General features: G+C 35.3%; 1 protein-coding gene across 1 annotated transcript in view; it reads right to left on the reverse strand.

Moving 5' to 3' along the window:
* The window catches only part of HCN1 (hyperpolarization activated cyclic nucleotide gated potassium channel 1), a 369,296-nt gene that overhangs the window by 310,711 nt on the left and 43,285 nt on the right, over positions 1 to 15,300 (reverse strand). The window contains exon 2 of the mRNA XM_024740359.1: positions 9,908 to 10,331. Coding sequence (XP_024596127.1) covers positions 9,908 to 10,331 — 424 coding nt within the window. The remainder of the gene's footprint in view (positions 1 to 9,907; positions 10,332 to 15,300) is intronic.

The following is a 15,300-nucleotide window of genomic DNA, read 5'->3' on the forward strand; positions in this document are numbered from 1 at the left end:
AAAAAAAATGGCCTAAATGGTAGACGTAACTCAAAATAACCACCAGAATTATATAACCAACCAAATGTATTTCCCTTTCACACTAGAACACGACTTCTCTAATACAAAATCTAAAGTGTGTACATCAGCAAGACAGAAAGAGAAATCAAAGTAGGTCTCTCTCATCCATTACTCAGTGCAATTCAAGGGTTCTAATTTTATTTATTCTTGAGCTTTCATAACACAGTTAATAGTGTCTTATAAAACTGACTTTCTATGACAAATTCTCATATATTTCCATGACTGTGCTTTGCTCAATGAAATTTGAATTAACTACTATTTTTGACATAATGCAAGCAAAATTTTGTTTTCCAAAATATTTCAAATTAATAAAAACACTTCTGACATTGTATCTGACTAAAGTGAAAGACTGACTTGCTAGAAACTGACAATAAAAAAGCACATATTTTCCCTCTGTGATTACATATTCAACATTTCCTTCAGAGATGAGCTAAATTTCACCTCATTGCTTGTAACAACAAAATATTCTTGGGTGCCACTGTATCATTTTCCAATTTAAGTCATGTCTCTTCACACCTCCTTTTTGTAGACAGGTGCATCACAGTATGTATACAAGACTAAAAACAGTGACCTTTTCAGTTGAGATAATTACCCAGATAATTAAAGTAACACAGTATAAAGTGTTTTTATGAAACACTCTGGCAGTTGAACTAGAATTCAAGTTTAAAACAGAATCGCATCACAAATTTTGGGTCCAGTACTCAGGAACCGATGGCATTCCCAGTTTGCACTCTAACAGCACACAGATGAGTCTAAAATAGCAGCACACGTAATACATGTTAGGTCTGCGTGCACAACGAAATGAAAAACTGATACATTTCTCCAGAAATTCTGGAGAAATGAAAGACTGAATGCACTTTGTCCTAAATTAGCCTGACTCATTTAGTGCTTCAAATCTTTACTGGGTATATTTTGGACAGAAATAATGCATAATAGTATTTATAATGCTTCCAATATTTAGAAAGGCAGTAAGCACACTAAAGGGCCAAGAGTTGAACTGTCTGTTGAGATTTTACATATTTTAAACTAGTGGAGACTTTTATGATAACAATAATGCACATTTCTATAAACTTTATAGTTTCTAAGTATGTTCAACAATTACATCTCATTTGAGCCTCAAAGCCATTCTATGAGATTGGGCAGAAAATCACTATCATCCCCATCTATAAATGATGAGCTAGATTGAATTCATCCATGATTTCTCAGTTCTCTTAGAATATTTCCCAGGCTTACCCACTTGGAAGGATATATACTTTCAAGCTTGGTTTTCAAAGTGGCCACATTTATTAGGATGCCTTATTTAGAGCCTCTCCTCTACCCTCTACTACACTCTCATAGTACATTTCTCTCTTTTGTTTTTTTCTATGCTATAAATGCTTCTAATATTGGATTTAAGACATTCTACTGTTTTCTTACATGTTTGAATGTTTACATATCTGCTGAACTGAAATTCCCTTGAGGGCATAATTTAACTCATTTAGCAAGTATTCTTGTGCCCATATTTTCCAGATACTATGCTAGCAGCTGAAGATACAGGAAATCTATGGTTTCTGCCCTTCTGGAGCTTAATATATAGTTGGGAAGGCAGAGTTTAAGAAAATTACAAAAGTGATGAATGTTACAAAGCAAAAGCATGTGAGGCTATTTCAGCATATTACAGTTGGAACTAACATCACCTGAAAGATTCGTTAATTCCACCCCACGGTATCTTAAGTTAAAGTCAAAGAAGTCATAGCAACAAAATGTGATGGATGAATTGGGGTTGGCCAAAGGAACAGAGTTCTAGGAAAAGTGAACAACACTTGTAAAGGCCTTAAAACAGTATATGTAACAGTAAAACATAAAGAGGTTCAGACTAGTTAAAAATTAATGAGCAAGGGACTTCCCTGGTGGCCTGGTGGTTAAGAATCCGCCTGCCAATGCAGGGGACGCGGGTTTGATCCCTGGTCCGGGAAGGTCCCACATGCCGAGAAGCAACTAAGCCAGTGTGCCACAACTACTGAGCCTGCGCTCTAGAGCCCGTGAGCCACAAATACTGAGCCTCCGTACCACAACTAATGAAGCCCGTGCACCTAGAGCCCGTGCTCTGCAACAAGAGAAGCCACCGCAAGAGAAGCCCACGCACCACAACGAGGAGTAGCCCCCGCTCACCACAACTAGAGAAAGTCCGCGTGCAGCAACGAAGACCCAACGCAGCCAAAATAAATAAATTTATTAAAATAATAATAATAATGAGCAAGCAGTTTTCCAGGCTGACATGGTAAAAGAATCAGATTTCAAAGGACCTTGAATTTTGGAATTTGTCCTTATGATACTGAAACACCATAGAAATATTTTCAGCAGGTAAATGATATGGTAATATTTGCTCTTCAAAAATGTCACTTTTGAGGCCCTAGGAAGATAAGCAAGGGAGAATTTTTAAACCTAGTAATGACCCTACTATAAAAATGCAAATGAGAAATGACTGATGTTGGCTTGGACTAGGATGGTGATAGAGAGGACTGAGTGAAGGAATATTAGAATTCAAATCACATTCCAAGAAGTAGAACCAGTAGAACTTGGTTACTGTTAGCTATGGAGAATGAAAGTGGAGAAGTAAGGATACCTCTTGGATTTCTGAATTGAGCAACAGGAAACAAGAGAGAAGGAGGAGACTTGAAGGGGAAATGAACATACTGAGCTTGAGGAACTCACAAGATATCTCTATAGAGATGTCATGTAGATTTTGAGGCATAAGGGTACATAGTTTGGAAATTTGGGATATGAGTCTAGTTATCAACATATAGCCAAGGAGGCATATAAACACATGCAAAACAGGAACATAGATTGGGCAATGATGGGGCATTAAGAAATTCTAATGTTTTAATATTAAAATAGAGTCCTGGACATTTCAAATTTGATCTTATATTTTAGCGTTAAACTGACATCTCCATGTCAAAAGCATCAGGATTATATAGATCTGCTGCAAGGTACTAACCAAAAAGCATTCATAAAATTATATATCTTACCCCTAACACACACGCGCACACACATACACCCACACATACTTTTGTCAATCTCTTTTTAACTGTCTTGACTTAATAACACTGCCTATCCAAATAGAACTCATTACACCGTACGTTAGAACTTCAGGGTGTCTGTTAAAATACCATCTTAAGGGCTTCCCTGGTGGCTCAGTGGTTGAGAGTCCGCCTGCCGAGGCAGGGGTCACGGGTTCGTGCCCCCGTCCGGGAAGATCCCACATGCCGCGGAACGGCTGGGCCCGTGAGTCATGACTGCTGAGCCTGTGCTCCGCAACGGGAGAGGCCGCAACAGTGAGAGGCCCGCAAAAAAAAAATACCATCTTAAAAAAACACACAGTATAATACTGAAAACAATTCTCTTGGAATAAAAATGATTTTTTAGAGAATGAACTTAACAAACTCTTGCTTTAACCTGAGGAGAAAGTATAGATAAAGAGAAATAATCTTTACATATATGAATATTCATTGTCATCTATTTTATCTAGACATAGATAGCCAAGCAATTAAGTGATTCTAAGAGAGTATAAATGAATAATTTCAAAAAGGACAGTTTTGGTATTTCAGAATATAGAACTCTGAAGTAATACAACCAATAGAGGACACCTAGTGGTCTTTAGCAGAATCAATATTTGCCTGAAAAAAATATTACACAACTCAAACACACACAATAATGTTTTTGTTAGTCAATGTGCTAATCTGAGAAAGATGACATCGTGAATACTCATATGTATAAATATTATAGGCATACATCAACTTGAACACTTCAAATAATTTCCATATATCTAATTTCCTTTGAACTTCACAACTGTTCTATTAAGGTTGTAGGCATAAAAAAGTCACTTTAAGCGTTTTTCCCTAGATTAAATAGAAAATAAAAGGCACAATTTGAATAAACATCTATAAGTGCTAATTTCTAGCACAGGATCCATTTTACACCATCACATTTCTGGTGGTGTGAAATACGAAACTCAAATATAATCGTATCAATAATATAATATAATTATATTAACACATTAATATATTATTCTATTAATGATTATTAATTATATCAAATATAATCAATATTTAAATTTTATAACATTACAAAAAATACTTCATATAAGGCCTTATCATATTTTATTATTTGATACAAATATTTCAATGGCAAGAATACTTGGCAAAGATAAACCTCCCTTTAGATATCTAAAAAGTATCCTGCCTGACACTAGCTATATATAAAAAATGCAAATGTGTGATGGATCTCTCTCTTAACTGATATTATTAGTTCCATCCTCAGTTGTTTCCAATCCTGTTAACTCTGCAGTATTCTAAAATGCAAATCCCTCAGCTAATATGCCTCAATGACACCTTACTGAGTGAGTCCATCATTAGCACAACTTCTTGTCTATACCTCCAAACTCACTGCCTTTGCAACCTAGGCTCTAGAGATGCAGAACTGTGCTAGGCTGTTTATGCTTCCTGTCTTACTGACTGTACTCCTCTGCCCCCTTTTATTCACCTTAGTAATCCAGACTCCAGCTTCAAAATTCAGTTCGAGTATCTCTGAGGCTTTCTTCTCCTGCAAAAAAAGCTGTGCTGTTCACTCCCTCTTTTATGCCATCACTTACCACACCATCTGTGATTATTTGTTCACATGTCTGTTTTTCCTGCAGAGCTGAGATATGCTTTGTATTCTCATGTTTAGCATCTGCATATAGAAATTATTCAGTAAATGCTTGGGAGTGAAGAATAAATATAGCTTTGCAATTATTTAATGGATTTAGAACATGGAGCATTGCCATGTAGTAAGCAGATAGGTATACTCAGATAGCCTATTGTGTTTAGAACTCTATACTAGTGTACAAGGATATTCAAGGGCAAAAAGTTGACCCTGACTCTTCCCTACAGACATTTATGCCCGGGAAAAGAAAAGGAAATGCATATATAAGTAAGTATTCACAACCCAGCTATGGGCATGAACAAATGCACGCAGAGACAGTAGAATTGTTCAAAGTAAAAGTATTGACCATTATAATGCAGTCCATCAATGCAGAATATTTTCTGGAGATGAGTTTGAGCATAAATTTTAAGTGAATAATAGAAAAAGAAAGGCTTTCCAAATCTGAGGTGTGGCACGTGCAAAATTACCAGAAGCAGAAAAAAAAAAAAAGTCATTCTCTGCCAGAAGCATTATAAGACTAAAAAACAAACAGAAAATAGCTGTTGGGCGCAAATATGAAGTGACAATGGTGAGACAGGGGAACGGTTTGCTGGAGAGCCTGGAAGGCACAGCAAAGTAACACAGATTTGATGTGATAGGCAATAGGGAACCTCCTTAAGTTCTAGCAGAGGGCAGGTTTAGGAAAACACTGGTGTTTGCTTATGGCAAGTCTTAGAATTCTATGTGTTTTCTACAAAACGGAAGTAGTTATAACATGTATTGCAATTTATAGCAAGAGCTAGTTTCTAATCTAAACCAATTAGAATGCTAAAATTAACCAAAGACAGAAACTGCAGTCTGTATTAGCTCCCTGTAGAATACATTTCCTTATTAATGTTCTGTTGTTAAACATAATTTGTACATAAATCTGCCTCTAAGCCAAGATAAAAATCTAATACTGATTGCTAGAAGGGCATTGCAATGTTCCAGACACATTATTCATCTGAAATTGCTATAGACATATTTGAAGATCAGAACCACAGCCCTCTTCCTTGCCTCAAAATAAGCAAGTTATTTGTGAGAGGGCTAAAATCTATACAAGGAAAGTTGAGGGGATAGTAAATGGAGAATGAAAAATAAAATATTATAGGTATGTATTCCAAAGCCATAGTTATTATAGGAGTTTCATGTGCTTGCCATCCATTTTTAACACTGCCCATGAAGAATTTCCACTTTCTGTGACATTGAATCCTACAAATAGATAACCATTACAGAGTAATACTTCTCTTTTCAATTACTATTTCCAAAATATCTAATAATTTCAAGGATCATCTGCCTTTGATAAAATGACAGGGATCAGCAGCTATAGCATTCAATGTTCCTGGAACTCTTCACCTTTAAATAATCTCCTATTTACTAAGCTCTTAATCTACCCTTTATTTCTTCAGTGGCTGGTGATTGTCAAAAATTGTAAATAATATTCCATTTAATTTCTGAGGATTCCTCACCATATGTCTCTTTTAGGAGGATCACAGAGAACGGGTTCTCTGTGATAGGTTACAAAAGAGCACTCTGGCCCAGGTCACTGACTTCACTTGAAATACAACAATCACAACAGCGTTGAATTAAGGGAATGATTTTTTTAAGCCAAAATACAAGAGTGGGAGAGATTCACCTCTGTTTTCGGGTGTTTACAGGAAAAGGAATTTTTTGACCTGATTTATCTAAACAATTGCCACAGATTTTCACCTCACCTGGCCATACATGTAAAGTTTTAGTACGGTGTCAGAGAGCCCTAATTGTGCGTCCTAAAGCCATTGATCTTATCATTGCCTCATGAAACCAACTTCCCCCCGACTTCTTAACGCCATGTGTTTCATAAATCAGTTGGCCAAATCAGTTCTTTCCTTCTATATTAACCACTATATTCAACTTTAGCAAGGATAGTAACATAAGGGCTAAATTTTAAAGTTTCTGTATTTCATTCACAATATTTCTCTAATTTATCTGGCTTTGGCACTTCCTGTTGTTTATCAGTTGAACTAATTCAGATCGGGAAAAAAAAATGTCTCATTGAAGATGGAAGCAGTTTCCTATAGAAGGCAGCCACTTTCCTTGGGAATGATTCATTTAAAACGGTGGCAGCTCCCAGACTTCACACATTACTTCCCCAAATTTGCTGAATTTAGCATTAGCCAGCTTGGTACTAAAACACTCAGAACTCAAAGACATGTGGGTGAACCCACATCTTCCTCTGTACTCTTATTCTAAATGCTCATAGAGCAACCTGATTATTTGTTGTGTTCCTACTTGTAAACACATCTTGGTGGCATTTATAAAACCCAGGTAGAGCTTTACCAATTTGGAACCATTCAAGTTTCTTTGTGACTTTGGTTTCAATCACGTAGGTGATGAAATAATGAATCCGTATTAAATTTGGGTTAATTACTACTGTATTTTTTCTCTGCTTAGCAGTGTTACTAACAGACATTAAATATCCATGATATATGTGATATTATATGGGGATATCATATAATCAAGAAAACATTCTCCATGAAGTGAGCTTATGATTCATTTATCATCAAGGTCATTTATTTATAAGAAAGATCTTGCCAGCTCACAACTCTAGCTTGAATGGGTTTGGTTACCAAATGTCTGTAAGTGCATATTAAATTGCATTTTACAGTAATGATGGCAGTGAGCTGATGCTCCTGAATTATATCCTGGCATCTCTGAAACACCATCAAGTTACACAGACCTAGGTGTCTGTGACCGCTGCCAGGAACTAGAGGACAACGGTATTAAGCAGTGTGCTCTTCTATGACTGTACAGCCTGCCATTTTATCTGGTAGAATGCCATCTGTTCATCCTTCTGCCATTCTCTAGGGTAACTGGGTTCAAACTACAAGACACTGAAAATAGTCGCATTGCCCACTGTATTTATAATTGACTGAGTATTTATATCAGTGACTTTTCTTCTCACAGGCTACTCATTACAATATTTTTTGTGACCATGTTTTAAGAAGCAAATATTCAGATTTTATGTTGCTTGGACCACAAAGTTCAGTTAAGAAAAGTTTCCTACAATTTTTGATTATATATATAAAATGGTGTAATATTAAGGTATTTCTCATTAAAAGAATATATATGTTATGGTGAGAAGCTATATGGTTATGTGTTTAAGAGCTTTGCCAAGGTCAGGTCAGGTTGTCAAGGTCAGGTTGCCAAGGTCAGAATCCCAGCTCCACCTATTACTAACCCTGTGAATCTGGGCAAGTTAACCAGAGTTATTAGGAAGATTCAATGAACTAATCCATGTAAACAATCAAACATATTACTTGACATATAATAAGCCATCAATAAATATTAGCTATTTTTATCAATTATCACCTTGTTTTGATATTAACATTAGCATAATAATGTTTGAAAACCAAACATTTTTTACATGTTAGATGGAATGTGCTATATAGAGACACATTATAAGATGAATCCAATTTCTCAAATGTGCTTCATCTTATTTTAAATATAATCCATATCCATATTTTAAGAATGATCCATTTTTATGTCTTTTTAGCAGTGTCTTATGCAGTGTCTTATTATTGTATGTCATTTCCTGAAATCCTAGGAACCAAAATGTCATCAACAAGCACACACAAAACATTGTTACAGTCTCACAGAAAGCGGAGCTAATGTTCACCGAAGTTCCATTTTATGACTTGTTTAAACCTAAATTCCAAAATATAATTCATCCTAAAAAGCATTTCTGTAGCTAGTAAAGTGGCGATTCATTTCTAGCCAATGTATGGTTTTCTTTAGTGCAGGTTTAGGCACTCTGGAGGCCTCTTTGACCCTCATTTTTATGCAGACAATAAAGTTCAAGTTATAATTAATTTTTTTTAAGATACATTTAGAAGGAAAAGAAAATCAAAAAGTTAACATGCAGACTCTGAAATTAGGGACATAACCTCCTTTGCTTGGTGATGGTACATTTAACTCAGATCTTTGGAAACTCCAGTTGGCTGAGCCCTTTCAGGTCCCACCAATTGCCTAAGAACAACAGATGCCCCATTCAGCAAAATATTGGCCAGATTCACTGTATTTATTCACTGTAGCATTTGTGTTTTTTATGTAATAATTTCCCTCCGGGGCATGCTGTTTTTCAGTATTATGAAATGAACTAGTAGAGAGAACCTATAGTAAATAATTATAGGCAAAGAATAAGAATGAGCAAAATTATTATACTAAAATCAGTCTTTACACATACAACTTGGAAATACTAAAAAAAAAATCTCTTTTCTTCAAACACAAATTCTCTGAAATTTCAATATTAGAGGAAACATATTCCACATTATTTCACAGAGCTAATGATACAAACTAGGTTAGCAATCAGACCCTACAGCTTTGTCAAAGATGGTACTTGATGTGTTAGATAAAACAAACTAATATTAGATATTAAATAAAAACAATCTCCCATGGTGGAAGAGGGGCTGCACTGGTTAAGATAAAAATTTGTTGATTAAAGTAGATTTGCTTTAAAAAAAAAAACTAGTATGGAATCTAAAAGAAAAAAAAAATGGTTCTGATGAACCTAGGGGCAGGACAGGAATAAAGGCGCAGACGCAGACGTAGAGAATGGACTTGAGGACACGGGGAGCGGGAAGTGTAAGCTGGGATGAAGTGAGAGAGTGGCATGGACATATATACACTACCAAACGTAAAATAGATAGCTAGTGGGAAGCAGCTGCATAGCACAGGGAGATCAGCTCTGTCTTTTGTGACCACTTAGAGGGGTGGGATAGGCAGGGAGGGGGGGAGGGAGACGCAAGAGGGAGGAGATATGGGGATATATGTATATGTATAGCTGATCCACTTTGTTATAAAGCAGAAACTAACACACCATTGTAAAGCAATTATACTCCAATAAAGACATTTTAAAAAAAGACTGAATTGGCATAAGACAAACGTTTTACAATCACTAATTTTTTCACTTCACTCAAATCCAGTATTCGACCATATCTTTTGAGGATACAAATATACCACTTACATACCAAAAAAAAAAAAAAAATGAAATTTTTCTTTTTGAATTTCATAAAACTCATTATACATAGCACAGTTGCTCATTTTGAAAGTTATAGTTTAAATCACATGATATAGGAGCTTTAAAAATGTAAAAGATATGTCTTACCTCTTCCCACTGATGTATGTATCTAATTAACCTTGAAAGTCGTAATAAACGCAAGAGACTGAGAATTTTTGTAAACCTCACAATGCGAAGTGCCCTGGCTGTCTTGTAAACTTCTGAATCCATTCCTTTTTCTACAATGAGAAAGATATAATCCACTGGGATTGATGAGATGAAGTCAACCACAAACCAGCTTTTTAAATAATTCATCTTGATCACTTTAGGGTCCAGGATGATTTCAGAACTATCTTCATTGACAGTCCCAGTCCTGAAATTCATGATCAAGTCCAAAAGGAAAACTGTATCTGAAGCCACATTGAAAATAATCCATGGTGTTGTTGTCTGTTCTGTAAAGAATGTGATTCCAACTGGTATGATGACCAGATTTCCAACCATCATTATAAGCATTATTAAATCCCAATAAAACCTACAATAAATAAAAAAAATCAGATTTTAAGATGTAGACAATGACCAGCCTGTTCTCCCTGCCCCCCACCACCATAAAAATTATTACTGACTTATGGTTAAATAAACGACTAGAAGAACAGAATGTCAGTTTGGTAAATAAGATAGCTCCTTCAGTGGCCATAAAGTTAAATCTAAGTAAAATTAATATATTCCTAAAGCAAGGTATTGTGATTATAGAATTCTAAAAATTACTTTCTATAAAATGTTATAGAAATAAATTCATGAACACCCATACCCCCATTTATCTGATAAAGAAGCAAAAATAAACTCCCCTATAGTTAATATACAATATGGATGAAAACAAGGGAGAAGGTCCAGAAGATCTGTCTTTAAAAAAGCTACCTTTGAGAAGACTCTTTGGAGGTGTTTTGAAGTACTTTATATGTAAAATGACCAATCATGGATTAGAATAAACAGTAATAAATAGGGCACATGAAAAATATTGGTACTGCAGATTTATCTCTAGAACTACAGATTAGGTCAACCATAAATTCTAGAACCTCCATAGCTTCACAGCACTCCAAATATTTATGCTTTATTCTTCTTAATTTGAAATGAGAAAACTAATTTTGTTCTGAGGCTGAAAATACTTGAACTGAATCTAGGTTTGAAACTAGAATCTAGCTAAAATTTGTACTTTTGTCACTGCTTCATTGAACAACTTTAAATATATTGCCACTATTTTTCCAAACAATACTTTCCTTAAAATTTCTGATTTAATTTTCAACGCAGCTATGATTACTAACTACCTTTTGAAACACTCTTATCCCACCTTATATTAAAATTAGGAAATTTATTCCAGGTTAATGTAACATTAATATATAGTTAATATTTATTAATATAGAATAAATTCATCAGAGATTATTGTATTATTCTCATTTGGTTTCTTTCAAAGTCTATTGACACTGTATTTAATCTAGATAATAGACTATACTTGTTACAGTATATACTTATAAAAATAAAGAAACAAATCAACTAATACAACTCTATAGTCATAAAATAGTCTCTGGAAACATGAGCTACTTCATTCTAGTCGAAGGTGTACTCTCTTAGCAGTTGTGTTACGAAAATGGTATAAACTTTCATGACATTTCTGTTAACCAAGATATTATTTTACATTAATTCTCCTACTTAGACTATTTGGGCTACATTTTGGTAAGGTATACATTTGCATGAACCTTTCAAAGTTATTATCATTCCTAATTATGAGTGACTCCTGGGTTAAAAGTAGTAGTACAAGAAAGAACTATAACAGTCCCACTCTGCCCTGTTTTCTACCCCCCACCCCAGGATTATATAAAAGATAAATGTTTGTCATTTTGAAGATTTCACCAGTCTTTCCGTCAAAACTTACCTATAGAGTTATGGACAAGTATACAAATACCCATGTCAATCATACATCATGCCCTGGCAATTTCAATGAAATTTTTTCTCTTTTTTTTCTCCTCTCCTAATGGAAATGCAAAATGTGCCATTTAATACACTAAGGACAGAGGAGAGATGTAGGGCAGATGCAATATTGTAATAGCTGTTTCACAAAAAAGTGACATCACTGAACTCTAAAATGAAATTGTGTGTGCCCTGAGGATTTTCACTTTACTGGACACTCTTATCAGTCTCTTCTCTGCCCTCCTCTCTGCTTTCTCCTGAAAGGCTGCTGTTCCCTTGGGTGTTACACATAGCCCTTTTATCTTCTATTCTACCCATGCTCTTTGGGCAATATTATACACTCATCCATGTCTTTAATAATTAATTCATAATTGATGACTACAAAAGCATTATCTCCAGTCCATTCCTGTATTCTAAGCCTCCTAATCCTTATAATAGCAGTCTATTAAATCCGTCCCCTTGCAGATCTCACACTCATGTCAAACAGCATGCCCAAGCTCAATCTCATCACCTTCCCTCCCACAGACATCCACCAGATATTCCCTGTGTCAGAGAATGGAACAACGCTCTACCTGATTTGCAAGCCAGAAACCTTGGAACCATCCTAGATAACCCCTGGCCTGAAATCTACTTAATCTCATTATTCAATCAATTACTGAGGCTTTTTGCTTCTAACATGTAGATGTAAGTTGTATTCATCCATTTGTCCTTTATCATGCCCACTGCAGCTGTCTTCAACCAGAAATTCTCAACAGTTGCTTAATTTAGAGACAAGTTACTTAAATTCTCTAATCCTAAATTTTTTCATTTGTAAAATAAAGATTATTACAGAACCAAATGTGTAGGGTTTTACAGATTAAAAAAAAAAAAACACTATATGAAAATCACAGCTCCTAGCATAGAACAAGCTGTGGCACACGACGCTGGTAGCATACTTAGTATTCATCTACCTTTCCTTGCTTACCAAAAGAAATCCAGTTTGGGGAAAGCAGTCAGGAGCCCTTTGAAAAATACTCACTTTTACATACATGCGTGTATTTCTGTTACTAAGATAGAAGCTGTTTTTAAGGAAAACTCATACTCTATCCTTCTTAGTCAACAGAAATGAAAAGGATAAGGTGCCACTCTTTATTTTAGCAATAATGTTTGCCACACCGTAGCTTTTTATGTGGTGCTTACTATGGATTGAAGCCATTAGATATTTAAGTATCAATATGAAGCTCAATTAAACCTTATAATTTCCTTTTAAAGTATCATTGACCATATTTTGCAGTCATAAACACAATTCTATAGGCTTTGCATAATATAACACTTTCTTTGGTTAACATGGATTCATTCCTTAGCTAGCCAAGGAAAATACAGTTATCACCCACTCTAGAAGTTGCTTTAAAAAACAGCAATGAATGTGTTCCTGAAAACTGATCTCATGAAACTCTCATGCCTCCCTGCCCACGAGTTTCTCTTAGCTTTTTGCTCTGAAAATTTCTCTTGGATACTCAGGCCCTCCCTTTTCCTTAACTCTCAATTTCTATGTCTTGTACATTTTATTACAGAATCGTCTTTCCTACCCACTCCCTCTTTGCATTCCCATTGTTATCTCTCTAGTTTGGGCAGAGCTACCTCTTGCTTGGAATATCTCAAAAAGTCTCCTGTCTATGGAATCTGATCAATTCTACCTGCCAGTACCAGAGCGACCATCTAACGTGTAACTTACCAGGTCAAAACCATCATGGACCCTCTCAATTAAGTAAAAACATCAAGACATTCCCTGATATAGCCTCCTCCTCCCCTCCCCATCTCTTCTTTAACCCTTTATGGCAAGTACCTCATAGCTCAAGCAAGAGTACTCGCTCTTACCTTGCCATCATGCACACCTAGGTACACATACAGGAGATATGGTTACTTCCATTCTACCTGTTCCTTTTCGTATCAGCGTTGTACCTGTCCTTCAAGTCCCATTCTGGCAATGAATTTCTTAGTTGTTTTTTTTTTTTTACAACTTCCAGAGCAACATTTATTTTCAGTATGCTTCTTATTTCACTTTTGCTTTTGTTACTAACTATTTGCCTTTGTTTCCTCCTTGGATTTAAGTTCTTTGAAGTTCAAAACTATATTGTCTTCTGTTTAACTTCTGCATAATGTAGACAGTATCCAGGACAGCAAGTGCTAAGAAGATACATTAATTAAATTTTAAGTGGAAACATACACTTCATGAGGATATTTAAAGAAATCCTTTTTTAATAAGTCAAAGGCCATTAATGCAGTAAATACTTTCCCAATATACCTTTTATATAACTCTAGATTTTTATTCATTGAGGGCTTTTATAATATAGAATACATTAAAATAAATAGGAAACAAAGAGATTAAAAATATGTTCTGAGGTCAGACCTCCTGCAAACTAAACAATTTTGGATTTACACCTGGTTTTGAATGTTACAAAAATCCCCTCTTATTCATATTGCTCTAGGGAGACCGTATTTGTCAAAGATCTTGATTGCACTTTGAAGGCAGCCTAGGGTTCAAATCCTAGTTCCAGTAGCTGTATGGTTTGGAGCAGGGTATTTAACTGCTGTGAATTTCAATTTTCTCCTACTACTCTCAGAGCTTCTCTTCCAGGAGGACTGCATACAATGATGTGTGCAAAGCATATAGAACCTGTGATATAGAAAGTCAACTTTGTCTGTAAAACCAACACTCACTGCAAAGCCAAGTCTTGACAATTACAGTAGAATAATAACCTAGGTAATCATTTTTACTTTATACTAAAAGTAGATAGAATATACAAAATAAAATGGTATTTCAGTCATAATTAATAGATCACTAAAACTATGGTCACTTTAATTACTAATAAATAATTTTCACAAATTATTTGTATGTTAAGAATTCATTTCTCCCGTAAGTTTTTAGAAGAGAAAAAGTGGCATTGCAAAGATTAATCCATGATCTTAACTGTGAAGAATTCAGAATTCAGTCATGCTCCCTTCTTTTTACCCACTTGGATCTTTCTCAGGCTTGTGGTAAATAAAGACCACACTTCTGTCCTAACAAGAATTTCGCACTCTTTCAGGTTCCCCTGCCCCCTTATGACATCTGCTCTAGTTGAAATAATCTGATGTCAGACGTTTCTACCCCAAAGCCTTAAAGAGATTAAAACAATTCCCATATTTCACTACTGAAGATGCTTATCTTTAAATTTTTGTCTCTAAATATTGAGTAAAAGGTTCTCTTCTCCCCTCTCTCGGATGAAGTAAATATTTGTCATTAAATGGAATGGAGGAAGGGACTTCTGGTCAAACCCTGAAATGGGACCAGATTTATACATGGCTACTCTTTTGCCTGTTGTTGAAATCAACTGATGCGACAAACCTGTCCCACTATTCACACTTGAGTCACTGCTAACAATTATGTCTTTAGATGTCAAACATAAATTGGGCATACACTTGTAAACCAACTTATTTATCAATCTAAACAAATAAATAAACAAATGTCCAGCTGGATTTACTTTTTATAAAACACATAGTCCTTGCAATTATATTTT

This window comes from Neophocaena asiaeorientalis, unplaced genomic scaffold (genome assembly GCF_003031525.2).
Source record: "Neophocaena asiaeorientalis asiaeorientalis breed wild unplaced genomic scaffold, Neophocaena_asiaeorientalis_V1.1 scaffold57, whole genome shotgun sequence".
Taxonomy (NCBI): domain Eukaryota; kingdom Metazoa; phylum Chordata; class Mammalia; order Artiodactyla; family Phocoenidae; genus Neophocaena; species Neophocaena asiaeorientalis.